Source organism: Gadus chalcogrammus, chromosome 7 (assembly GCF_026213295.1).
Source record: "Gadus chalcogrammus isolate NIFS_2021 chromosome 7, NIFS_Gcha_1.0, whole genome shotgun sequence".
Lineage (NCBI taxonomy): Eukaryota > Metazoa > Chordata > Actinopteri > Gadiformes > Gadidae > Gadus > Gadus chalcogrammus.
In genome coordinates this window covers 16,168,204-16,192,414 of record NC_079418.1, presented here as the reverse complement: position 1 = coordinate 16,192,414, position 24,211 = coordinate 16,168,204, and the positions used below count along the sequence as shown (strand labels likewise).

The window sequence follows — 24,211 nt, the reverse complement described above, 5'->3', positions numbered from 1 at the left end:
CCTACTCCGATCAGCTGGCAGCGCCGTGACGTAGACGTCCAGCGCTGTCCAATGGGAAGTGAACATCGCGATGTGACGTCAAGGCCTCCACGTCTATTAAAGAGCAGGTCTCGAGTTACACTGAAGATCATCAGTTAACCTTTCTATAAATTGTATCATGTAAAATCAACCGTCGATATCAATAGTGAGGTATCTCTGTCCGTGTCTTTCCGTTCGTTGCCATGGCGATATGATTTATGCTAGGGTTCGTTTCAGGAACAGACCAACTAAGCCAGTCCTAATTAAGTGATGACCTGGGACTTCCTCTTCCTTCTGAGGTTTTAATATCCATCTCTCTGTGCTATTACTGCGGCTGCGTCACAAGGATGCTTTCTCACCGTCAGCTGATGGAAGAACACGTGCACCCCCCCCCCCCCCCCAGACACACACACCCAGCGATTCATAAAGATGGCTGAACCCCCCCACAAACTAACCTTTACCCCTCCACAGACTGGAGATCGAACCTGAATGTAGGATTTATATTGCATTCCCGTGTTTCAAATATTTTCCGAAATAGCTGAAACGGTATCAGTAATTCTATGATTCCTAAAAATGCCAAGAATGTGCGAGTCTGCGTTAGACAGACAGACAGTTTAATAATCCTCCAACTCATTTTAGGCTGTATGGGGGTTGAGATGAGCATACGTAACTACATTTGAACCTAATAAATAAGGCTCATTGTACTCTTAGTTATATTTACAAGACTTTCCATTACCATTATGAGGCCTCGTGGCGCAACGGTAGCGCGTCTGACTCCAGATCAGAAGGTTGCGTGTTCAAATCACGTCGGGGTCAGTCATATATTTATTACATTTCTGCATGATAAGGCATGTGCATACATGACTAATCAAATATCGGCACTCCCAGTTCACTTGGAGGAGGAGTCGGGTTAACGGTTGCTACGGAGACGAGTCTCTTTGCCTCCCATGCTACCGGAAAAACACGGAAGCACCGGCTGAACATCTTCTCAAATCGAGGCTTCAGATGTTTTGCCCTAGTGTCTTTGAAGGATTCTGAATGGTTTGGCACACCCTATTGTACTAACAAGGCGTAGGATACAATTAAAAAACTACTTATAGCAGACTCATTTGACGATGCTAGAAGTCGGTTCACACATGGAGGGGAACAGAAACCCCCCCCTGAGAAACACGGAGGCGAGGGAGCGGAAGAAGACCAGGAGGAGGCGGAGAAGAAAGACAGCAAGTGTTCCTACGAAGAGCGGGCATTCAATCAGCCACCTTGAGGAGGATAAAGGTGATCGATTGGCGTTCTTCCTTGTATTAAAGTTCGATATGTTTGTTTGCATGCTGCGAGGCACATCTTTAATCAAATCATCCCAGACCAAATACTGGTCCATTAAGAACACTAAGAACCATAAAAACAGCTTTATTTATACGCTACAAGTAGCCTTCCAGTACTGCCTCTCAGCACGGTGGAGACCTGCCCGTGTGTTTGTGTGCGCGTGTGTTTGTGTACGTGTATGTCTGAGAAAGAATGTGTGTGTGTGTGTGTGTGTGTGTGTGTGTGTGTGTGTGTGTGTGTGTGTGTGTGTGTGTGTGTGTGTGTGTGTGTGTGTGTGTGTGTGTGTGTTTGAGAGAGAGATCATTTGTGTGTGTATCTTTGTAAATGCATGAATGTGTGTGTGTCGGTATGTTTGTATATGCATGAATGTGTGAGAGAGAGAGAGAGAGAGAGAGAGAGAGAGAGAGAGAGAGAGAGAGAGAGAGAGAGAGAGAAAACACTGTGTGCATCTGCTTCCTGCTTGTCTTACCTATTTTACCCTACTTATAACCTGCGTATTGTTTTCCATAGACAATCCTGGGAGCATATTGCCCCCCAGCACCCTGTCCGTCTCCCTGCCCCCCCTCCCCGGACCCGGGCCGCCCCAGGCCCTTAAGGGGAGAGATAAGGAGGGGGCTCCCCATTGGAGCACCAACCCGCCCCCGCTAGCTTCCCCCACAACAACGAGCGTTCCTGAGCTGAGTGCCCAGGCCAGGGGGAGCCTGAGGTGGGAAGGGGAGCTGGACGACCCCCTCGCGGAGGGGGAGAGGTTGGAGCTCTACAAGGCCCGGCGGAGGCAGCGCTACCTGGCTCTGAGGCCGGTCTGAGGAGACCAGCCCCCCCCCCCCCCCCGGACCTCATCAATGCTAATAGGTTACATTTTTTGATTAAATGCAGTAAACACAATATCCTTCAGAGACTGTCTGTCCAACCCCCATGGCTACGGGAGGAAAAATAATTGCTGATGGCATACGATCTATCCAGAGAATCCATATTAACTCTCCCTCTAGACTCTGTAGATGTGTACTGCTACAGGGTCCACTGGCCTACTTCCACAGAAGAGAACGTCATTAAGTCATTACGAGCCTGTACCGTATTGATGGTGCTTTACAGTTATGCAGCACCAGGGTGGAGTAGGGCCCCCTTCGCAGAGAGGGGTCCCAGGACTGACCATGGGTGCAGTAGGGCCCCCTTCACAGAGAGGGGTCCCAGGACATACCAAGAGTGGAGAAGGACCCCCTTCACAGAGAGGTCCCAGGACATGCCAAGGGTGGAGTAGGACCCCCTTCACAGAGAGGGGTCCCAGGACAGACCACGGGTAGAGTAGGACTCCCTTCACAGAGAGTTCCCAGGACATACCAGGGGGACCCTCAAACACCACTATGGGACTGCTGTCCCATAGGGGTGTTTAAGGGCCCCGCTGGTACAGGTACAGGTAGACTGATGTTCACTAGCTCAGTATACTGGTGCCCTGGTACATCAAAGGAGAAGACCCATATTCATATTATTATAATTGACACCGATGTAGACCCAGGGGAAGGGGGCCTGTTTGTTTTATGTTAATTTGACTATCTGTTGGCTTTGAAAGAGAACGTCATAGGTGTGTGGATAAAGGTTTGTTGTACTACGTTACCCAGGAGTCTTAGCGCCAGGTGGATTCAGGAAGTGCACAACGTGATATAAGAGCTGAGCGTGTACATGTGTTGGGGCCGCTTAAGTAACAGAAAAAAAGAGTTCTCGGAGGTAAACATGCTGCTGCGCCCTGTTTGTCATATACAACGAACAGGCATAACATTAGGTATGTATTTAAAAACGATACTGAGTAAATTAATGTGAATCAAGGCTAGAAGATCTCTAAAGTATGATTACGTTTAAGGATTTTTACAGAAGTTACTTGAAATTCAGCATAAATAAAGCATGTATGACTTGAGACAATAAAAGGGGAAAAGTGTTCAGCCTTATGAATCCGATTGGCTTCTCTAAATAATAAATTATTTAATTGAGTATTTAGTACTCGATAAAAAATATATAAAAATCATTGGTAGTAAATATGAGCCATAATGTATTCCACGCCAAAAGACGACGTCAGCATGTTGCACCTCTTAAAAGAGTGTGATCCGAGCCTTTCTCATCCAAGTCATGGTTCTTCTTTGAAATAGCACTGCTCATGTCTCCATAACGTTACTCAAAAGTCACCAAACACTATATCAATCAAGAATAATAGAGAAAGTGATCCAACAGAAAAATGCTAAATAAGGGTAAAAGGACGGGTATTTCTTATGAATACATTTGAACATAGTAGCCTACAATAACTATTCTACCACCCACCAAATGAGGATCCACCCCAACCCATGTTGAACGGTTCTTAACGAGGCGCTCTGTGATGCGGCGGCCCCACAGGTGAACGCAATCCTAGTCAGGAACGGATGTGGATATATCTCTTCCAAAATCCTCTCGCATCAAATGGGGATCCCACCGTACTACGTATCTACGCACCGTCAGAGTTCATATCAAACCGGTAATAATCCCAGCTCAGTAAAGACAACCTGTCTGGTGATCACTCTGGTAATCACTTCCTCCACCTTATGCCAATGCAGACGTACAGGCATTTGTTTTGTTGAGCGCCTATTACAGAGTAATTTATGTTGAGGTTTATTCTTATTTGATCATTAATTATCCTGCATATAACTATTGCCCTTCATATTTGATCAATAAGTAAGATGTGTGTATCCTTGTATTCATCTAATGCTGAGCTGACAGGTTTTCTGTTATACACCACATCAAACCATTAACATGGTTCAGTAAATTCACCACAATGTGGTTAACCCAACATCTGTCTCCGCCTCCTCCATCCCTCTATCCGGGTCACCTGACCCATGTCCAACATCAGTTCACCGCTCCTACTATCCGCCATCTTGCCTGTACCTGCAGCTTCTCCTAATTAGCATAGACAAATCTTACAATCAGTCAAAGTAAGATAAATGAGGTGTATGAATAAAGAAAATGAATATATAAATAAAAAAACGACTAATCACAAGTCTGAACGTGTCCCAGGTGAACTCTGGACCTAAGGGATGCAGAGCACCTCTAGCTAAGTCCTTGTTGGCCATTAGCTCCGAACATGGGTTTCATAACTGTCATAACTGTCCGTTTCATAACTGTTACATCAGACTGTGTGGGGGAGGGGGGAACACAAACACAAACACACTCACACGAAAACCCATCCACACAAAATGTAGAGTGTTATCTTCAAGCTACACCTTTGGTCCCCTTATCAGAAGGGGTCTAAACCATTCAAGAATAAATACGTTGTGTGTGTCCATGTTGATGGTGTGTGTTTGTTCGTGTGCGTGAAAGAAAACGACCAACGGTTGGCCGTGGGCTACGGTTGGACCTCCACCAGCGCATGCAGCAGGTCCCGCTGAGCCGCTAACAACCCCCGCATCTACAAGGTGGTGTTTTCTACTCCGGCCCCCTCCCCTCATGGATCTGAGGTCCGCTCTCCTGTGCGTCGGAGGGTCCGTGTGCTCCTTCAAACTGGTCCACACGCTGCTCGGAGGCCTGCAGGCGCCGCCCAGAGAGGGCCACCGAGCCTGGAGACAGCGCAACATCGGCACGTCGCTGGCTCACAGCTCGCTGTCAGGAGCATGGGCTGCGCTGTGGTGCGTAGGAACGTCTGTCTGTGAAACTCGACATGCGTCTGTCCGTTTCTGTTCGTCTAAACGTCTAACTGCCTCTATGTCTATATATACGTCGGTCTTTCTTTCTATCTGTCTGTCCGTCTGTCTATTGACGTATCTACATTTCTGTCCATGCTGTCTGATATTTCATTTTTAACGTCAGGTTAAAGTAATTATCCCTCCACTGCTGTCTGATAATATCGAGCGTCAGGTTAAAGTAATGATCTGTTCAACCAAACAGCTTCTGGTGCCATCCTCAGATGGCCGAAGACCTGATCTCCACTCACACCAGGTTCTCCTTCAGCCTGGTCACCCTGTCTACAGGTGACACTTATGTACACTCATATACACAACCACACTTATCAAGAATGGTGTGCTTATAATTGTTGTCTTTGTTTGAAAAGCCAAAATTAACATTCGATACATCTGTTGAAATTAAAAAGTGTTAAATTTCTTCCACACGTAAACACGGTGAAAGACCTCTCCAAAGGGACACACTCCTATGCCGGTGTAAGATCACAGTAAATCTATGAATTGACTTCTGTGCGTGTGTGCGTGTTTGTGTGTGTGTAGGTTATTTCATCTATGACGCCCTGGATCTGCTCCTTAACCAGTCGTTCAAGCGGTCGTGGGAGGTCCTCCTCCACCACGCAGTGGTAAGAGATAGGGCGTGTCTGTCACCAAAGGTTGATGTCTATCTGTTATCGTGTGTGTGTGTTTTTGCGTCCACATATAGTTGTGTCGTGCATACATGATTCGTGTGGAGCTGTCTTCGTGTTGAGGTTAGTGAATGATTGTAGAACCGTCCATCCCTTATGGTCGATGCCTTCATATCTGTTGCATTCTTCTTGGTTCTGGCAGATAAAACCCCAGGCCTCATTCTCATCCAGTCATAAAGCTTCAACCTCGGGGTCGAGAGTATCTATGGAGCTCAAGATATAAATATCTGATCCATCAGAAAAGGTCATCTTGGTTCGAAATGATTACACTTATAAGCTACAAAGTAGATTAGTGTGTGTAGAACCTCATGTGACCGTGTGACTAGTTGAGACCTAGTGAAGGGAGGCTTGCCGCCCCCCTTCATGGGACGGTGAGGTGTTTTTCACATTGACAAAACGTTGGAAGCACCTTCTATCTGCAGGGCAGTTTAATTGATACATTGCATGAAATATTGCCATTTAAGAATTTAGAAATAGATCGAATGGTGGCATCACAGGTGAAATTTATATTATCGTCATATTATGACATAAAATGATTGTTAGATCGGCTCTTCACCCAGATAGATAATATACGGAGAAGATAACAATGTGCCATAGTCTACGATCATACTGGCCGGCTTGTGTGTTTGGAAGCCTGCCTGTGTGTGATACTCATATCCGGTCTTCCCTCCCCCTCCCACAAGGTTGTTTCCTGCTTCAGCCTGGCCATCAGCTCCCGCCTCTACGTGGGCTTTGCTGTCCTGTCTCTGCTGGTGGAGATCAACACTGTGTTCCTCCACATCAGGCAGCTCATGCTCCTGTCTGGCTGGCGGAACCGGCCAGCAGGAGGCAGCGCCCCCACCACCGACCCTCCCCGGCCCACGCCTGCTTTCCGCCTGACCAGCCTCCTCAACCTGGCCACGTGGGTAGCCCCCCGTACTAGTGCATCACGCTACTTTAAAACCCAAACAACAGATCCGTTCTCAGTAGACGATAACTTCTCAAGCAAAACCTGAAGACGGGATAAACAAAAGAGTCTGTGCTCGGAGGGGTGGGCCAGTTACCGTCAGATAGACGGAACAGCTCAGTGTACGGGCTTTAATGGGTTATGTTTTTTTTAAATTGTAGATAAAAGAGATGCACCCAATCCTTTCCGATGTCCATCTGATCCCTGCCTCTCTCTCCCCTGGAAGGTTCTTGGTGTTCCGGTTGTGTACACTGGGCTGGATGACTCGGTGGCTGGCCGCACAAGCGGGGCAAATTCCTCAGTTCGCCCACACGCTGGGAACGGTGGGCTTGGGCGGCATCACTGTCATGAACGTGGTTCTTCTCTATCGGTTGCTCCGCGCGGAAGTGCTGACCGACACACGAACCTCCGGAAAGGACCACTAGAGGGCGCTGTTCATGTGACGGAACCTCCGGCCTATTTTCACTCAGACGATCCTCCCAATGAAATGCTCATCGGTCACGTTCGACCAGCGTTTACAATAGACTCTTGCTCTTGACACAATAACTTAATTACCTCAATTAATATTTACAATTAAACTGCAGAATTATTGTGTGAAATAGCTCTTTATTTATCAGAGTGACATGCCCATCATGGGATGTTTCCGAAATATTAATAACATGAAAATAAAGAAAGAAAAAAAAAGTTGAATCAAATGTATCAATCTAATTCATCAGATGCTCCATTATGATCTTCTTTGGAAATGTGGTGACGAGAGAGGGCTTGCTGTGTTGCGCCCTGGTCCGGACGTCCTGCCCGAGGCAGGGCAGAGGAACGCCCTGGGTCCGGAGCTCCGTCTGGTAGAAGGGGCACACCTTCATGTGCTCGGACATGTGCGGGACGTCCTGGAAGCACCACTGGCTGACGGGGGAGAACAGGGTGCTGAACTCCCACACCTGATGGAGGGAGGCAGGGAGGGAGTCATCGACGGTTTCAACAATAAAATATTTAAACAACTGAATAAGTGTCATGATGGACAGGCCAGAGAAGACACAGAAGGTGGGCTAAGAGTAGAAGGGAACTCACATCCCCGCAGGTCCGAGCCGAACCCGGATTCGCTGCAAGGTGTTTTTCCTCTATAATGTTTAGCGCACTTGCGGCTTAAAGGAGTTCAATGTAACAAAAGCACTAAACCATACAATGACGTGCCATCAGAATCAGGAAACCTGCCCGGTCCAAACACTGGCTTCTCCTCCAGCCACGCTACGGACAGGAAGTTCCCTTTGGAATTCTGCCGCGCTAAGAGACGGCTACATCTGGAGTTGAGTCATGTTAAAGTTAAAGTTGTAAATATCTAATAATATATGATGTACATCATATAACAGTAGGAATGTTAGCGGTGGTTTGGCCCGTGGGTTTTGAGTAACAATTCTCTGAGGGTCCCGGGTTGCCAGATAACACAATTGCTGCTGCCATGGAAACAAGCCAACGACCTGGATCAGCTGAGGTTCAACTGGATTCTACTGACAGAAAAGCCCTGGTCCTCTTTCGCCAAGGTCCCCCACCAAAGCCGCGCTAAAAGACAGCTACATCTGCAGTTGAGTCATGTTACTGTTAAAGTTGTTAATATATAATGTAATAATATATAATATACATACAACAGCTTTCTAGTCACACGTTTCCAGTCAGTGGTGAACCGAGGGGCTCTTGAGCGAGTCTCTGGACCTAGTGGAAGACATACTGGTGGCCCGAGGCTCACAGACAACACTTCGACAAGCTGAGGGTAACCCTGTCCATCGCGCCGGGCGGAGCTGGTCCTACCTTCTCCCCGACCCTCCACTCGGCCCGGCCCTGGGAGCCGGTCCTCCTCTGCCAGCGCAGGGTCACCATGCCCCGGTCGCTCAGCAGGGAGGAGCACACGTCCCTCAGCAGGCGGGACGCCAGGGCCAGCTGGGACAGGGACAGGCTGTCCAGGAAGCTGGCCACGTGGCAGAGCACCTCGTAGGGCAGCCCGCTCAGAGAGTCCCGTCCTCCGGGCCCTGGAGGGACCTCAGGCAGGAGGGGGTGCAGGCTGAAGCAGCTCAGGTCCTGGCTGAGGAGTCAACACGTTTATATGTTCTGTAGGCGGCCTGAATGACTCAGGTTAAACTTCACTAACTCGGTTATTCCTACTTACTTGTTGGTGACTAGCCTGAATTTCTCAGGTTAAACATCAATAACTAGGTTACTACTACTTAGGCCTACTTGGAGGTGACTAGCCTGAGTTAAATTTGACTCACAAGGTTATTTCTACTTACTTGTAGGTGACGGTGGCTTTATGGGTGGAGGGCTGGAACCTTCTCTGGCTGAAGGTGCAGCCCAGGTAGGAGAGGGGACATCTCTGCTCAAACCAGCCGCTCACGCACGTCTGGACGTCAGCGTGGACGTTCCTGAAGACGGGGAGGCTTATTAGAAACTAAGTGCATGGTGATCAAACTGGAGGAATGTAGGAATGGTCAATATCCAATATCTTTTAAATTAAACAACATTGATAAAAACACAGAATATTGTTGAAATGTGATGCGATTTGGAAGTATTAGGATGGAAGAGTAGAAGTAGCACTACAATGAGTACTCGTTTGTTGTTGTAATACCCATCCTAACCACCGTGTGGAGCCCATTGTCCCTTACAGTGGTAGACTTCCTCAGGCCTTCTCCACTAATGGTGCCTGGGACCTGTTGTTTTATGAAGTAGCCCATCGAGGGTGTTATGAGCGACACCGGTGGGGTTCTCTGTGAAAAGGCTCCGTGCCTCCACAGACAGGAAGTACAATAACACCAGTGTCTTAGCAGAGCGCCCACCTGAAGTGGTGCGTGTACTCCCTGCGCGGGAAGCTGTGGCCGCAGAGGAAGGTGAAGGCGGAGCTGGCCTTGTTGTGGCGGCTGGTCACGCTCTCCATCTGCAGCTGGACGTGCAGCTCCGCCGGCCGGCCCTCCGTCAGGTCCGCCAGGACCGCGGTGCTCCGGAACGGCGCCGACAGGAAGTGGTAGGTCTGGGTGCCCTCGTCGTGCAGCAGGGTGTCGAAGGACGCGCTCTCGGCGATCAGGTGACCTCGATGCTCCTTCTCCAGCGAGCACAGCAAGGACGCCTGAGCGGGACCCCAAACACCCCATGACACAGAGCTCAGACTGGGGGGGGGGGGATGAGGGTGATGAAGTGATGAAGGGGATGAGGTCAGGGGACCTGATCCTGCCGCAGAATATTGCTTATAACCTTTATTTGGCTATATTATAGTGTAGGACACTGATGGAGGCAGTAAGTTCTGATGACAAATGATTGTCTGTTATTGTCATGATTGAGGCGGCCAAATTAGGCTGGGGCGGGGGGGGGGGGGCACCCACCTGGACCTCCTCCCACACAGGTGTGTTCTCCAGCCCCGCTGCCAGGTCGCTGGTGTCCACGCCGCGGCTCTCCCTCTTGTAGAAGCCCGGGTTGCGGATGCGGCCCTGCCGGGCGATGAAGCTGGTGGGCACGTGGAAGGTCCGCACGCTGATGATCTTCATGGGCTCCACGTAGCCGTACACGAACCCGCCGGCCAGAGCGCCGCGGGCCGCCGCCGCCGCAGGGGCGGTCCCCGGCTCCTCCTCCGGCAGGGTGCCCAGCCCGGACCCCTTCTCCGAGCCGCGGTTCAGACGGACCGCGGCTGGCCCCGCCCCCCCGCCCGCCACCCTGCAGCCGCCCTTCTCCATGCTGAACATGCGCTCCCACGCCGCGTAGCTCTGCAGCAGCTCAGGGTCCACCCCGGACCTCCTGGCCAGGGCCTCCCTCTCCTCCTGGCTGGGCTCCTCCTCCTCCTCCTCCTCCTCCTCCTCCTCCTCCACCCGGATGTTGATCTGGCTCATGTGGTCCGAGGTGGTGCCGCCATCCGCCCCGTCCGCCCGCACCGCCCCCCTCTCCGCCTCCCTGCGTCCCTTCTCCTCCCTCTCCTCCTCCCCCCCCCTCCTCCCCTCGTCCTCCCGTCCCGCGCAGAGCTCGGGGAACAGGCTCTTCATCTTGAGGGAGTGGAACAGGTGGTCCTGGTCTCGCAGCGCCATGGCCAGGTCCAGGTCCCGGGAGGGCGCCCCCGAGGGCCCCCCCCCGCCTTGCTCCCGCAGCAGGTTGGCGTGCAGCTCCCGGAGGGGGTGGGAGTGGGCGTCGTCGGCCGGCCAGCGGTTCCACTCCATGGAGCAGCTCACCACGCTGGCGGGGCAGGAGGCCAGGTGGGCGGCGCGCGCGGCCCGGGGCATGGCGTGGGGGCAGCCGTAGGCGGCGTTGAGGCAGGGCCGCCTCTGCCGGGGGCACAGCAGCGCGTGCTCCTCCTGCTTGCAGAGGTGGAAGACGGCTCCGCAGAGCAGGGGGCACGGGGCCAGGGCGCAGCTCACCGGGCCCTCCGGACGGGCCCTGCAGCGCCGGCTGTAGCAGGACTCACAGTGGGGGTGCAGCCCCGGGGCCGCGGGGGGGCGGGACCGCCGACTCTGGAGGGGGGGGGGGGGGGGGGTTGGTGTTTTGTGATTGTAATGAACATTCATACTGTACAGATCATGTCAAGTTAAGGATGCAGAGAGACAACGGACAGGCAGGCAGACAGACAGACTAGTGGCAGACAGACAGATAGGCCAATTACTTTCTGGTCCCAGTCTTTATATGCCCCGGATTACACATATGTTGTTTGTGGATTTGAATGTTACTTTTTTACGCAAAGAAAACTAAACATTTTCGTGAAGAAGTTCAATGATGTTAGGTTTTTTCCAAGGGGAGGGTAAAAGCATCGGAAGAGGTGAAAACCATTATAAGTAGAGGTATGTGGAGAGATTCAGTTATGCCGATGGGGAGATTGACGGTCTTGTCCACGCCAGTCGCAGGGAGCTTGACGGCACATACGAGACATATCTTTCTCATTGTGTTTTCTCTACAGCCTTTAACTGAACAATTGCCCAATAAACGGTCAAACTCTTGACATGAAAAATTATAATTTAAATCCACAAACAACATATGTGTAATCAAGGGCATATGAAGACTGGGACCAGAAAATAATTAGCCTACTTTCTCTTCATTGAAACCCATTCATATTTTTCGATCTCATAGGTCCCATGGGCTCTACCGGAAGGGGCGTGACTTGATAAAAAAAAATGGGCTTTGTGTATTCCATCGTATTATTTCCACTATAATTGAAAAGTTATATTTTGTGAGTTTCTTATAAACCCACTAGGATCAGAAACAGTGCTGCTGACGCTCTTCAGTAATGAATCTGTGGGCGCCACTGGCCATTGGCTTAAGCCAATGGCCAGTGGCGCCCACAGATTCAGATACAGTGGCTAATTAGCCACTGTATGATTATCCAGCTGTTTTTTACGGATTGCATTTGAGGTGAACCCACTTAGGTCATTGTTTGGAAACCACTGTTCTAGAGAGAGAAGGTACACACATTGTACTGTTATGTGTAGATATACATGTCAATGGTAGTAAGACAGACCGACAGACAGAGGCAAGAGAAAGGAACGTCAACAAGGACTCACCATATTGGTTTTGAATTGTAATTTGATCAATTACCCTGTAATGTATGGAAGTCTGAAAAACAAAACAACAAAAGTCTTTTAACAGCCCTAGAGACACATAAAAAGCATCATTAAACGCATGAATTGAAAACAAAATAATACTAGATCTGAAGAGAAGGATCTGTTTATTCTGAAAAGTCTTACCTTGTGTCAACGTAGATGTTTAGGCCTACTCATTCTGGCGTTAACAGTTCTGGTCATTTGCACGAGAATAAGCATGGAGGTTAAAATTAGCCAGGCAGCATGGAGGTTCACATACTGACCTCTCTCGCAGTGGACTCAAATTACTCAATTATTAAAAATACTTTCCTTTCTTCCGCCCTCCTCTGTCCATGAAATGCATTTACCCCTCAAGAACGATAATTTTGAATAATTGTTGGTCCAATAAATAAATTACCCTCCACTTTAGGAAAAAAGCGACAAAAAAATCAGCGCTTCGGTTATTCTGCGGTAACCAGTACCTCTCTTTCTTACTAGATGAGCCTGGTCTCTCCACCGGCTTCAACTTGAGGATGAAATGGGAATTGTCGTGCGAGTCACTCACTGCTTTCTGCTGAACTCTACGGAGTAGAATTTAAACCTTGGAGCTGTCATGGTCGGCACTAATAATCTATTTTTAACACAGACACGCACTCTCAAACACACTCAAAGATCTCCAGCACACACTGTGACATTACAAGAAACACAGGCCTACTTTTCCAGTTTATATTATCGTTTGAAACGTTGTCCTTCATTTCCTTTATTTTTTACAAAAGCAGCAACAGGAGTTATTACTTTTTATTTCGGATACATTTTTGAGGATCTAAAATATTATGGTATGTACTATGTAGGCTAGCGTTTATTTTTCATTTTGAGTATATTTCCTGTTTGTGGGTTATATGGGTTAACGTGAATCTATTGTTGATTGTACGGCCCTGCCTCAAAGGCGGCCCTGCCTCAACGCCGCCTACGGCTGCCCCCACGCCATGCCCCGGGCCGCGCGCGCCGCCCACCTGGCCTCCTGCCCCGCCAGCGTGGTGAGCTGCTCCATGGAGTGGACCCGCTGGCCGGTGGACCACACCGACCCGCACCACCTGGGGGCGCTGCAGGCGGAGGTGCTGACGGAGGAGAGGGGGAGGCGGGAGGAGGGGGGGGGCCGGGGCGGGGCTCTGGACCTGGCCATGGCGCTGGCCGACCAGCGCGTGCTCTACAGCCGCCTGAAGATGAAGCCCCTCTACCCGGAGCTGATGGAGCCGGAGGAAGAGGGGGCGGGGGGGGGAGGGACCAAGGAGGGTGGCGTGGAGCCGACGACGGTCACCGATGGAGACGCCGTCGCCACGAAGCAGGCTGCGGTAGGAGGTGAGGGGCGCCCCCACGTTGGCGATGAATGTGGGACTTCCTCTCCTGATCTGGTGGGCAATTGGGGTATCAAGGGGAGACCAGAATTGAGTTATTGTATGAATAATCAATCCAAAGAAATACAGTTATGAATATCTATCCATTTTGACCCACCCCTTGTCTCTCTTGGTTTCCCCTCTCTGGGGAGGGCGCTGTAGGTCTCATCAACGAAGGCGCAGAGGGAGACAAGGCTCCTGAAGAGGCAGACGCAGGTCAAAGGTCGGGCACTGGCATCAACACGGAGAAGTACAACCTGTGTGACATGATGTTCAGCATGGAGAAGGGTGGTTGTGCTGTCGCTGAGAGAACCCAGGGGGCGGCTAAACAGGAGGCCAAAACGAGTGACGGGGTGATGGAGGGCGGGCCCCAGCAGCAGGCCCCCGGCGGGCCCCAGCAGGGTCCCGGCGGGCCCCAGCAGGACACCGGCAGGACGGGCCACGCTCCCTGGCAGGACGGGGTGCTGGAGCGTCTGGGGGAGGAGCTCAGCCCCGCTGAGTACAACATGTACATGGTGCACCACGGCCGCATGCTGCTGACCTTCGGGAAGATCCAGGCCTGCACGCCGCGCGAGGAGGACTTTGTCTACGGAAGCCTGGAGCCCATCCCCCTTCAGAGCCTGCAGTCCTTCAAGGCAAGGCGGAGCAGTCCCAAACACGACACTACATTTTGGAGTTTGCTGCCATCTACTGGTTTTAGAGGAAACAACCGTCGCAAATAATCCCAAATTAAACATATAATGGTCATTCAATTTTTGCCTTTTATATTGGTTATTTTATTTTATTTATTTTTTTAATCCCATTTTTGTAGCCTGTAAAATTGGTTAATCTACATAATATTTCTGATACACCGATCTCTATCCTACATTATAACATAAGACATGCATGTAACATGCTTTTAGCCTTAGCTGTGTCCACCATGCAGAGGTGCTGCTGCTGCTCCTGGGTGGTGGAGCAGCACTCTGGTCTCTAGAACCTTACCCTCTGCCCTCTGGTCTGCTCCAAGATCCCCGTGAGCTTCCACTACAAGCAGCGCGTCCAGATGACGTATGACGCGGCGCAGCGCGTCCAGAGCGAGGAGCGGTCCGTGGACACGTCTGACCTGGAGGTGAAGGAGGAAGACTGGCACCAGGACGAGGCAGACAGCACCCTGCTGGGCTATGCAGAGCTAGAGGTCATGGGTCACAAGGTCCGTAATCGTTTGATAGAATTCAATTTAGAGAGGAAATGGTATGTGTTACAGCCTTTCACAGAGCTGTAATGGGAGGCACGGGTAATAGACTCAACTAGTGAGGACAAGTCTACTACCTGACCTGCATATTACATAACAAAACAGGTGGTGTGTTTAAGAAATGTGCATTTGAACGTCTTTCCGTATTTCTCCTCAGGTGTGGGAGGCTTTACAAGAACCAAAACCCTCTTCCACACAACATGGAGATGTGACCCTGATTTGTTGCCTTATGCCTGTTGCTTAAAGTGCCAGCGGGCCAGTGATCCCCCCCCTCATACACCCCGCTGTCATGCATGACTTGTGTCTCCAGATCAGTGACACCAAGGGGACGGAAGGCCACTACGTGGACGTGGGGACCCAGACGCACTCGTTCCGCACGGCTCCGTTCCGGAGGACCACCACCCTGGAGGAGGTGATGGCGGGGGGGCCCGCCAAGCTCCGCCTCCAGCTGCAGGCGGGCAGCGTGAGCAGCAGACACAACAAGGCCACCTCCGCCTTCACCTTCAGCTGCGGCCACAGCTTCCATCGCTCCGAGTTCCCCCGACACTTCAGGTGTGTCCCTCTGCCCCTGAACCGTCCCGTTGGCTCTTGACAGCGGTATATGTTACCAGGAGTGAACGCGGCCTCATGAATGAACCACTGTTCAGATTGGCCGCTGGTTTGTATTCTGACTCTCAATGTCAACTGTGGACTTTTATTAGAATTGCACTCAATTAGACTTTGCAGCCATATTTAAAAAATGTACATTGAACGGTACATTGACAGGTGACTCATGGCCCATTCCACTGTCCCGTCTTCAGGAACGTCCACACTGACGTCCAAACGTGCGTGAGCGGCTGGTTTGAGCAGAGATGTCCCCTCTCCTACCTGGGCTGCACCTTCAGCCAGAGAAGGTTCCAGCCCTCCACCCATAAAGCCACCGTCACCTACAAGTAAGCAGGAATAACCTAGTTAGTGAAGTTTAACCTGAGTAATTCAGGCTACAGCCACCTAGTAATAAATCCAAAAAGAAATACCTATTCAATGAAGACTCACAAATTCACCTTTTCTGATGTCTTTTCAAAATTAAGACTATATTAACATTTATTCAGCATGGAGGATGAGCCTGGCCAAGCTGGGAAAAACTCATGAGCTCTAGCTTTGGAATAATATACATAGAATATAATAATATCACTGATAGACTCGAATGTACGAATGAATGTTCTTGTTTGTGACGGCAGCGTACTAATGCACTTCGATACTCTGTTCGTCCCAGCCAGGAGTTGAGCTGCTTCAACCTGTGTCCAGGGGACGGACCCCCCACAGCCCCACCAGGGCCCCCGCCTGGGGCCCAGGGGAGGGGCCGGGGGCGGGGACCAGGAGGACGGGACTCTCTGAGCGGGCTGCCCTACGAGGTGCTCTGCCACATGGCCAGCTTCCTGGACAGCCTGTCCCTGTCCCAGCTGGCCCTGGTGTCCCACCTGCTGAGGGACGTGTGCTCCTCCCTGCTGAGAGACCGGGGCATGGTGACCCTGCGCTGGGAGAAGAAGACCTACACCCATGGAGGGGCCAAGTGGAGGGCCAGACCTGTGAGCAGTCTAGTTCAGCTTGCATATTAAAAACACACTGACGCACTAATATGCAGTAGGCATGTAAACTAATGGTTTGATATACAGAACAAGTCTAGGATATATTTAGTAATTGATTATTGAGTGACTGTTGATCATTTGGATGGAGAAAGTTCAAAGTGCCCGTATAATTAAACTTTAATTAACATGGCGCATTGGAGCTTCAGGTATATCTTTCAAGTTTAGCTTTTAGACTATGACATCCATATATTTTCTTTACCCTGAGGGTTTCCTCTGCTTCACTCACGCCCACTGCAGGTGTGGGAGTTCAGCCATCTCTTCTCCACGGTCGATACTTGGTGCTTTGCAGACGTCCCGCCCATATCGGCTCATCTCAGAGTCTGTCCGTACTACAAACCTTCTCTGGGCCACCAGCCCGTGGCCCTGGCCGGAATGAAGGAGAGGCAGGACGGCCCCTCAGAGAGACAGACCCTGGTCAACCAGTTCATGGGAAACAGACTGCCACTTTGATACATTTTTTTTGTTTTGTTTTTTATTTCAAGCCATCAATCGGAACTGCAGAATTAGTTAGGAGAGGCCTAAGCAATCAAGACTGATGCAATTTAATCTACTGCCTGCCTGTCATGTGATCAAAAGAAACTGCTCGAGAGCTAATCCCTACGATGGCCAACAGGGAGACAACATAACAGCTATAACGACAGCAGTTGGTTAGATTGCATCAGTCTTGATTGCTCAGGCCTGTCCTAACTGCTACTGCAGACCCAATTTTTATTGGTGGAATTTTCTGGTCTGTATTTTGACCACTTGAATATAAATCATAAATATCTTAGTTTGAAATTCTGAATTTTTGAATGTTGCATTTTGTTTATTTTTTGGAAATGTTTCACTTTAATGCGATGTTGGAAATTGAAAGAGGTGCATTTATAACAAATTAATTCATATTATCTTGCTTTCAACGTCTTATATTTAAATGTTTTGAATTCAATTATTTGTACATTTTGATAGGCTATACAAAATACAGTAGCTTTTAAAATTCTAACCGGTAGTGACATTTGCTTCTATAGCTATGGAAGTTCTAACAAATTAGACTGAAATGATAGCTCTTCAATCTTACCTACTGCACCTTTAAAAGTTCGGTTGTGTCTATGTAGTTTTGTTGTATACACCTACAGCACCTTTACATTCATATTAGTGTCTATGTAGTTACCTAGCACCTTTACATTCGGTGTCTGTGTAGTTTCTCTAAACAGATATGACCCTGTCCATGGTACTGAGCTCATTTATGAGAAACAAACAAATGATCTTGTGTAAGAGGTACATATTTAATTGTGATAGACCGACTTGTAGAACCGAATCGTACTTTTTTCAAATAGGTTATCAAATGCATATATATGTTATATCTTTCGAATCTTTTAATTTAGGCTGAAATATCGTTAAATAAATAAATAAATAAATAAATAAGTGATAAAAATCACTACTTTCACGTTTCCCAATATAAAAATAATGCAATAAACTACTTTTCAAGACCAAGGCATGATTAAAATAAAGAACACAAGCAATGACACGGGGATGATGGATGACGCTACCTGATAGCTGCTACCTGATAGCCTACTTCCTTCCGCTCTGCATCTAAACCCGCAGCTCGGCTCTCACATGGAAGTTATTTGAATGGAAAAGCAGTAAGATAGTTACTGGTTTGATGAGAGAGAAGCATGCTCTGCGGTACCGGAAGGATGTTAGAGGACATGTGGAACGGTACCGGCTGGGAGGGTAGGATTAGGGGATTTCTATTTATAGTGGATTTCAATCAATAGTGGATTTCAACCAATAGTGGATTTCTATCAAAAGGTAATATCTATCTAAAGGCGATATCTAGGAATAGGTGACCTCGACTCGCAGGTTCCAGGGTTTCCCCACAGCCCCCCGGACGGAGACGGACCCCAGCAGCAGCAGATCCCCTGCAGCAAGGATCCACCGACTTGAATTAACGCAATAAGCAGTCAGGTCCTCAGTCTGTTGGCGCTGGTGGATGCTGCGGTTCTTTTGTCTCAACATCGCATCTGCCCGATGAAGGACACAGACTGCAAACTGGGAGCGCAGATCCATGAAAAACACTTTGGCCCCAAACACCCTTGATTAGCCGGGGGGTCGTCATCGCGATCTGCCCCGAGTCGAGACCAGCTGCACATCTTGGAACGACTTCCTATTGGGACACGAATGAACAACCAGGCAAAGCGACACCAATGTGAGTTGATAAGTGGACCTTCTCAATATATTGATGCATATCGATTAAATGAAATAGGTTGCGGTGCAGCTACTGGTTGTAGCAGGCTAACACATTCCTGTTCATTTCTGTTATTGTCACCGCGGGGATCCCGTCACCAGAAGAAGGCAAAGCGTGCTGCTGTTCGCTCCATCACAGATCGGGTCCAGCGGTTGTGATCAATCCAGCGGTTCTGTGAGCAGCAGTTGTGTGAGCAGAAGCTGCAGCAGCAGAGCAATGGAGACGGAGAATCTCGAGCAGCAGGTCGCGAGCGTGGAGCGGGGCATGGCCTTATTGAAGCGGGAGCACCTGGCCATGCTCGCCGGACTACAGATTGAGATCAGCCGCCTAAAGAGGCGATGCAGCGGTCAGTCTCACGGTGTCTACACGGCCCCAATGTAGGCTATAGCCGATGTTTATGTTTAGGGGGTTGAAGTCATACTGCGTCCTACGGCGAAGTCCTAATGAGCCTGTCTGTCTTTCTGTCTGCAGAACTCAACTGTGAGTTGGACGCTCGGTTTCCAGCTGCAGGTAAGATTTAGGCAAGCAAGAGATCCATGAGCACACCAGAGAGTGACTGTAGATGAGTGTACATGTTTTTAGACACAGTTTAAAAAGATATAGGCACACAGACAACTCTGAAGGAGACTTCATGGTGGCAGAACCTAGCGGGCCCAGATGATATTCCATCCTGCCCTATGGGGGTGTGTGTTTTGATAGCCATCAGGCTGGCAGAGACTATGAGACACAGCACGATATCGCTGTCATGGTTGAAGGGCGAATGTGAAACGTAATGCTTCTCCGGTGGCTGTGGACAGTAGCCTGGTTACGTTGATACAATACTCAATATTCACTGGATCAGATCGGATGCCCTCAAAATGTTCATGTTGTTGTAGAATTGTGCACATAGTAGCTATTGGACCCCGAAGGTTGTGGTTGTTATTTAATTCAGTGATAGACTACCTGCAGCTCAGGGACGTGAACCCCGGTTCACTCAGGATTTTGCGTGCCCCTTGTGTATGTGCGTGCCCCTTGTGTATGTGTGACCTCACGCCGTCATAACCTGATGGAGAGGCATGTAACGGTCATGTGACCCCGTGGGCCAGGAGCAGTTCAAGAGCCAAGCCCTTAAAAGTTAATCCTAATTGTGTGTGTGTGTGTGTGTGTGTGTGTGTGTGTGTGTGTGTGTGTGTGTGTGTGTGTGTGTGTGTGTGTGTGCGTGTGCGCGCGTCTCTCAGAGGAGTGTGTGCTGGTCTCGCGGTGCCAGGCGTCGGAGCGGCTCCTGGAGCGGCAGGCGTGCGCGGGGGCCAGCGTGCGCGCCGCCCTGCGGGCGCGGCAGGCAGCGGGCCTGGGCCCTGGGCCGCGCCCTGCGGAGCGACCAGCGCCGCTTCCTCGAGGAGCTGAAGCGCCGCAGCCACCGGATCACGGCGCTGGGCCGCGAGCTGCAGCGGCAGACCCTCACCTCCACCGCCCTGGGACAGCAGCTGTACCTGCAGCGCGGGGGGCTGGTCGCAGGGGGGGAGGGGGGGGAGGAGGAGGGGAGGAGGGGGGGGAGGGGGATCAGTGCTCAGGGGGAGCCCGGCCGGAGGGTCCGGGCCGGAGGGAAGTACCGGACGAGATCGAGCGGGAGGAGGAATGGGAGTGTGACGAGGACGAGGAGGACGAGGACGAAGAGGACGACGGAGGGGAGGGCTCCGACGCGCTCCGGCCGCCGGCCCGTCCCGACCAATCGGACGAGCTGTGCGCGAGGCACGTGCGCGTGCGGGAGCAGAGGGTCCGTGCGTGCGTGCCGTGCGAGAGAGTGACCTCCCCGCAGAAGCCGCAGCCCATGCCCGACCCCGCCCTCTTCCTGGTGCCGCTCCGGTACCGGCTCCTGCGCTGGCGGCGGGCGCTGAGGGCGCGGAGCGACCCGCGGGCTCTCCAGGAGGAGTGGGAGGACCTGGGGGAGGAGGGGGAGGACCTGGGGGAGGAGGGGGGGGTGCGGCGCAGGGTGGACATGGGCGCGGCGGAGGGGGAGACCGCTCTGTGAACTCCGTAGAGCTCCCCCCGTGTCAGACACGGGGTCTGTTCCTATTGGTCCACTCGGGACCTATGTTGCAGGGGCGTCACTATTTCGTGGTGCTGTTGGAAAAGTGAGGGCCCCCACATAAAGCACGGTCAAACAGGTGTACAACTGATGCACACTTAACCCTCGACTGGATCCCGGTGTGTGGAGCGGATCTCATTGGATCCGTCCAGGAGAGATGGTCCGGATCGTACCGGTTCCTGATGCTCCACCTGGCTGCTTGCTTATGAGACCAAGGTGTTGCTCTGGGGCATTTCAGGGGTATCGTTTATGTCTGAATTCCCTTAATACTTATTCCCTAAATGTGTGTACTAACTAATGTACTACTTAGGGTTCACTATGCAGGGAGAGTGAAAGGTGATGGACGCCTGGCTGCTCAGTAGGTTAAGGACAGAGCGTTTGATGGTAGAACTAGAGATGTGCTTATGAACTCAATTAGCTGAAAGAATAACTTATAGAAAATGGAACCATTGTAAAAAAGGAAAAGGTCATAAAGTTATAATTTAATCATAAGGGATGGAGAAATGTTTTGAACAGGTTTTTTTCTCTAAGTAGCCTCGATCCTGGGTCTAAAGCAGCAAATTGCTCTGAATATTCCTGTACAACGCTTATTAAGGGACTGTTGACAATTCAAGTTTGATGAATGAGAGTATAATTTTTTATATGATTTGCACTTTATTAAACTAATGCTATGAGCCTCTCGTGGCAAAATGACTACAATTGTCTGTTTTTCTGTGTTTGAGGATAGTAGTCTTTCCATTTTGTTGTGTAAAAGTGGGAGTCTGTGTGGATGATGGTTTGAGCAGCCTCACTGCACATTGAGTGATCAGTGTGCAGTGTGCACTGGTTATACTAACCATCTCCACAGTCACACACGGAGAAGGGAGATCGCCTGCATGGCAACATGAAGCACCAGGTCATGTATCCTTATCTGCAAAACCTACAGTAAACAGGATTTCCAACCCCACCACCCTGCGTCCTTGTCTTGAGGAGCCCAGGAAATGTTCCCTAGGAGGCGTGTAGCGATTGTTGCAATAAATGCATCACATTCGCTATCAAATACAGAAATCTTTACTACATTTTCCTCCTCCAGATCACTTGGGAGTAGCAGATTTCAATTTCTAATTGGAACAATTCACCATAAGATGTGCGGTTGTGTGCCGTAAATCCCAAACCCACGTTTAACAGCTACATTTGTAATCCTGGCCTAGATTGGGATGCCACGGTTTACCGCCTCATCAGGCCAGAATGTGGATTCAGTGTTGTGTGGAGGGCTGCTCGTAGGGCGCCCCTGTGTCTCCACTGTTCCCCGGTCCGTTATGCAGCCCCTGCATCCTGCTGGAGCTCTGCAGTGCTGCCATGACAACCAACAGCAGCTCCGGGGCACGCTGTAACGCATACCAAGTGAAGCCAGACTGCTGTCTGCAGCCCGGTGGCACGCGGTGAGATCTACTCACCGCGAGTTTCTACTGCTGAAGACGGGCCGGGGGTGTCCTACAACACGCTCGCTGGTGTTTAAGTATAAAGTACACCGGCTCCTTCCCAGCGTGGTTTACACTCACAAGGTAGACAGAGAGCGCATGGATCACACAACCCGTGGACAGGAAGTTACATCATATTCATAAAAAAAAAGGAAAGACCCAGAGAGGTGGCCCTCTTCTGGACTGGCTCAGGTAGTGTAGCGTGTGCCAAGGAGGGAAGGACACACACACACTGCTGTGGGGCTGCAGGACGACAGCACACATGTACAGGGACATCATGTGAAGGGCAGGGAGGATTTACACACACACGCACACACACACACACACACACACACATACACACACAAGCAGAGTGGTGCTTGTGGAAGGGGTTTTGGCAGCAGCAGAGACCAGAGAGTCCGTGGTGGGGAACAGTCTTGAGGAGGGAAGCCTTTTCTACTCACAGCCTGAAGATGAAGGGAATGGGCCTATGAGGACGGACTACAAGACCATGTGAGCAGGCTGCCGGTACTGTTGTTCTTGTATCTCTTCTGTTTGGAATATGTGCATGCAATCTGAGTCTCCATGTGCTCTGCTCGTGGGAGCATGAATAGATTGCTATTAGCTGCTGCCTATCTACCTAATCTCTTCCATAATCTGTAATCTGGGTGACTGACTCTTATCAGTTCCTGGTTTAGAAACAATGCATGTGGTGGTTGTTGTTTTTGTTTTAGACCACCTCACATTATGTTTATTTTTGTTAACGAATACTAGGAGTGATAACATTTTTGTTAACTGCAAGTGAAATGATCAATGTCACTTACACAAGATTTCATATTAGATGGAAATATATGTAATGTTTTAGAGTGAATACCACCTAGTGCATTATCAGTTGGTAGCCCTGTAGTACTATAGGTTCATAGCACAACATCTGATGAGCACCTGGGTCAATATTTGATGCCAATGAATTAAGGTAGAGCAAAGGTTTAGGCGATATCACAAAAATAAATCAATAAATCCAATGCAAATTTTGAAAATCTAGACTTGATGAAACACAACCATGCAGATGTCTCGACAACCCAATGTACATATCTGACACTTGACCCCTCTATAGAAAGGTCAGGGCGAATAGAATTGAATGACCCCGAGACATAAAATCGCTAGATGGAGACGACGGTGTGTTCTGATTGAAGGGAATTTACCTATTTGGTCTGAAACCTTTCTTAGATACTAAACATTGATTGTAAACAGCATATTAAGGGCCAAAATGGTGCCCAAAAACTAGATTATGAATTAGTATTGGTTTTATGGATCAAACACAACTTTAACGGCAAAACAACAAAGGTTTGTTCTTGATGGTTTTTTGCCTCTTGGTCGGTATGCATGCTTCTTATTTCGTAAAAGGCTACTGTCCACTATCAATGGTTATGACAGACTAAAGGTTGGGAATCTAAGCTTTCTAGGGGTGTCTCACGTGACACATAACACTTTCTCATGTGTTTAAATGCCCAAAGTGCATTTGGGGCGCGGGCCTTTACCCGGATACATTTCGGGATGAAGAGGTTCCAAACCCTGCCAGAAGTCAGGACACAATGGCAGAGTCGAGTTTGGGATCACTTTGAATATAAGCGTGTCTGTCTACCTGCCTCTGACCTTCAGTTGAAATTAGTCCTAAAGTTACACATGCTCTCAGGGCGTCGCAGACATCCCGCTGAAGTGCTCTCGGCGTTCTGCTGAGATCCGCACGGACATCTGTAAGGTAACCCCCCCCCGTCAGCGATCTCCTCAAGACACACGTAGGCAGGCATGCCCAGACACACGTACACAGACAGACACACACACACAAACACAGACAGACACACACACACACACACACACACACACACAAACACACCTATACATGCCTGCACGTGCATTCATACAGCACACACACACACTGGTGAACGTTCTGTGAGCTTGAATACTGAATACTCTGTTAACGTCCTTGCTCCTCCCAGAGGCACCATGGGCAACTGGCTGCAGTGTTGTCACTCC

The 24,211-nt window shown here is 49.9% G+C and overlaps 3 protein-coding genes, 1 non-coding gene and 1 pseudogene across 6 annotated transcripts; 4 read left to right on the top strand and 1 right to left on the bottom strand.

Moving 5' to 3' along the window:
• The first annotated feature begins 762 nt into the window (after positions 1-762).
• trnaw-cca (transfer RNA tryptophan (anticodon CCA)) lies at positions 763-834 on the top strand. The gene has a single exon. It is a non-coding gene; the product is annotated as a tRNA-Trp (tRNA).
• Positions 774-7,652, top strand: LOC130386255 (TLC domain-containing protein 2-like). 3 transcript variants are annotated; one of them, XM_056595058.1, is made up of 8 exons: positions 774-1,293; positions 1,852-3,118; positions 3,721-3,838; positions 4,678-4,982; positions 5,242-5,324; positions 5,574-5,656; positions 6,403-6,620; positions 6,892-7,652. In XM_056595058.1, exons 4-8 carry the CDS (start codon positions 4,804-4,806, stop codon positions 7,088-7,090), a joined length of 762 nt encoding a protein of 253 aa, XP_056451033.1. In that variant the 5' UTR covers positions 774-1,293; positions 1,852-3,118; positions 3,721-3,838; positions 4,678-4,803; the 3' UTR covers positions 7,091-7,652. The 3 variants fall into 3 exon arrangements, with proteins under 3 accessions (XP_056451033.1, XP_056451034.1, XP_056451032.1); XM_056595059.1 differs by lacking the exon at positions 3,721-3,838 and having other exon boundaries at positions 4,773-4,982; XM_056595057.1 differs by lacking the exon at positions 3,721-3,838.
• LOC130386254 (F-box only protein 40-like) lies at positions 7,238-12,882 on the bottom strand. Its single transcript, XM_056595056.1, has 7 exons — positions 12,362-12,882; positions 12,179-12,230; positions 10,025-11,137; positions 9,485-9,771; positions 8,942-9,073; positions 8,466-8,736; positions 7,238-7,600 (listed from the first exon to the last, which is right to left on the bottom strand). The coding sequence occupies exons 2-7, from the start codon at positions 12,179-12,181 to the stop codon at positions 7,370-7,372; spliced, it is 2,037 nt and encodes a 678-aa protein (XP_056451031.1). The 5' UTR covers positions 12,182-12,230; positions 12,362-12,882; the 3' UTR covers positions 7,238-7,369.
• LOC130386012 (F-box only protein 40-like) lies at positions 12,435-17,868 on the top strand. The gene is made up of 8 exons (XM_056594798.1): positions 12,435-12,466; positions 13,143-13,555; positions 13,753-14,225; positions 14,597-14,779; positions 15,132-15,373; positions 15,622-15,753; positions 16,077-16,389; positions 16,687-17,868. The coding sequence occupies exons 1-8, from the start codon at positions 12,435-12,437 to the stop codon at positions 16,897-16,899; spliced, it is 2,001 nt and encodes a 666-aa protein (XP_056450773.1). The 3' UTR covers positions 16,900-17,868.
• Positions 17,869-17,972: 104 nt separating this feature from the next.
• Positions 17,973-22,163, top strand: LOC130386011 (uncharacterized; annotated as a pseudogene).
• Positions 22,164-24,211: the final 2,048 nt, after the last annotated feature.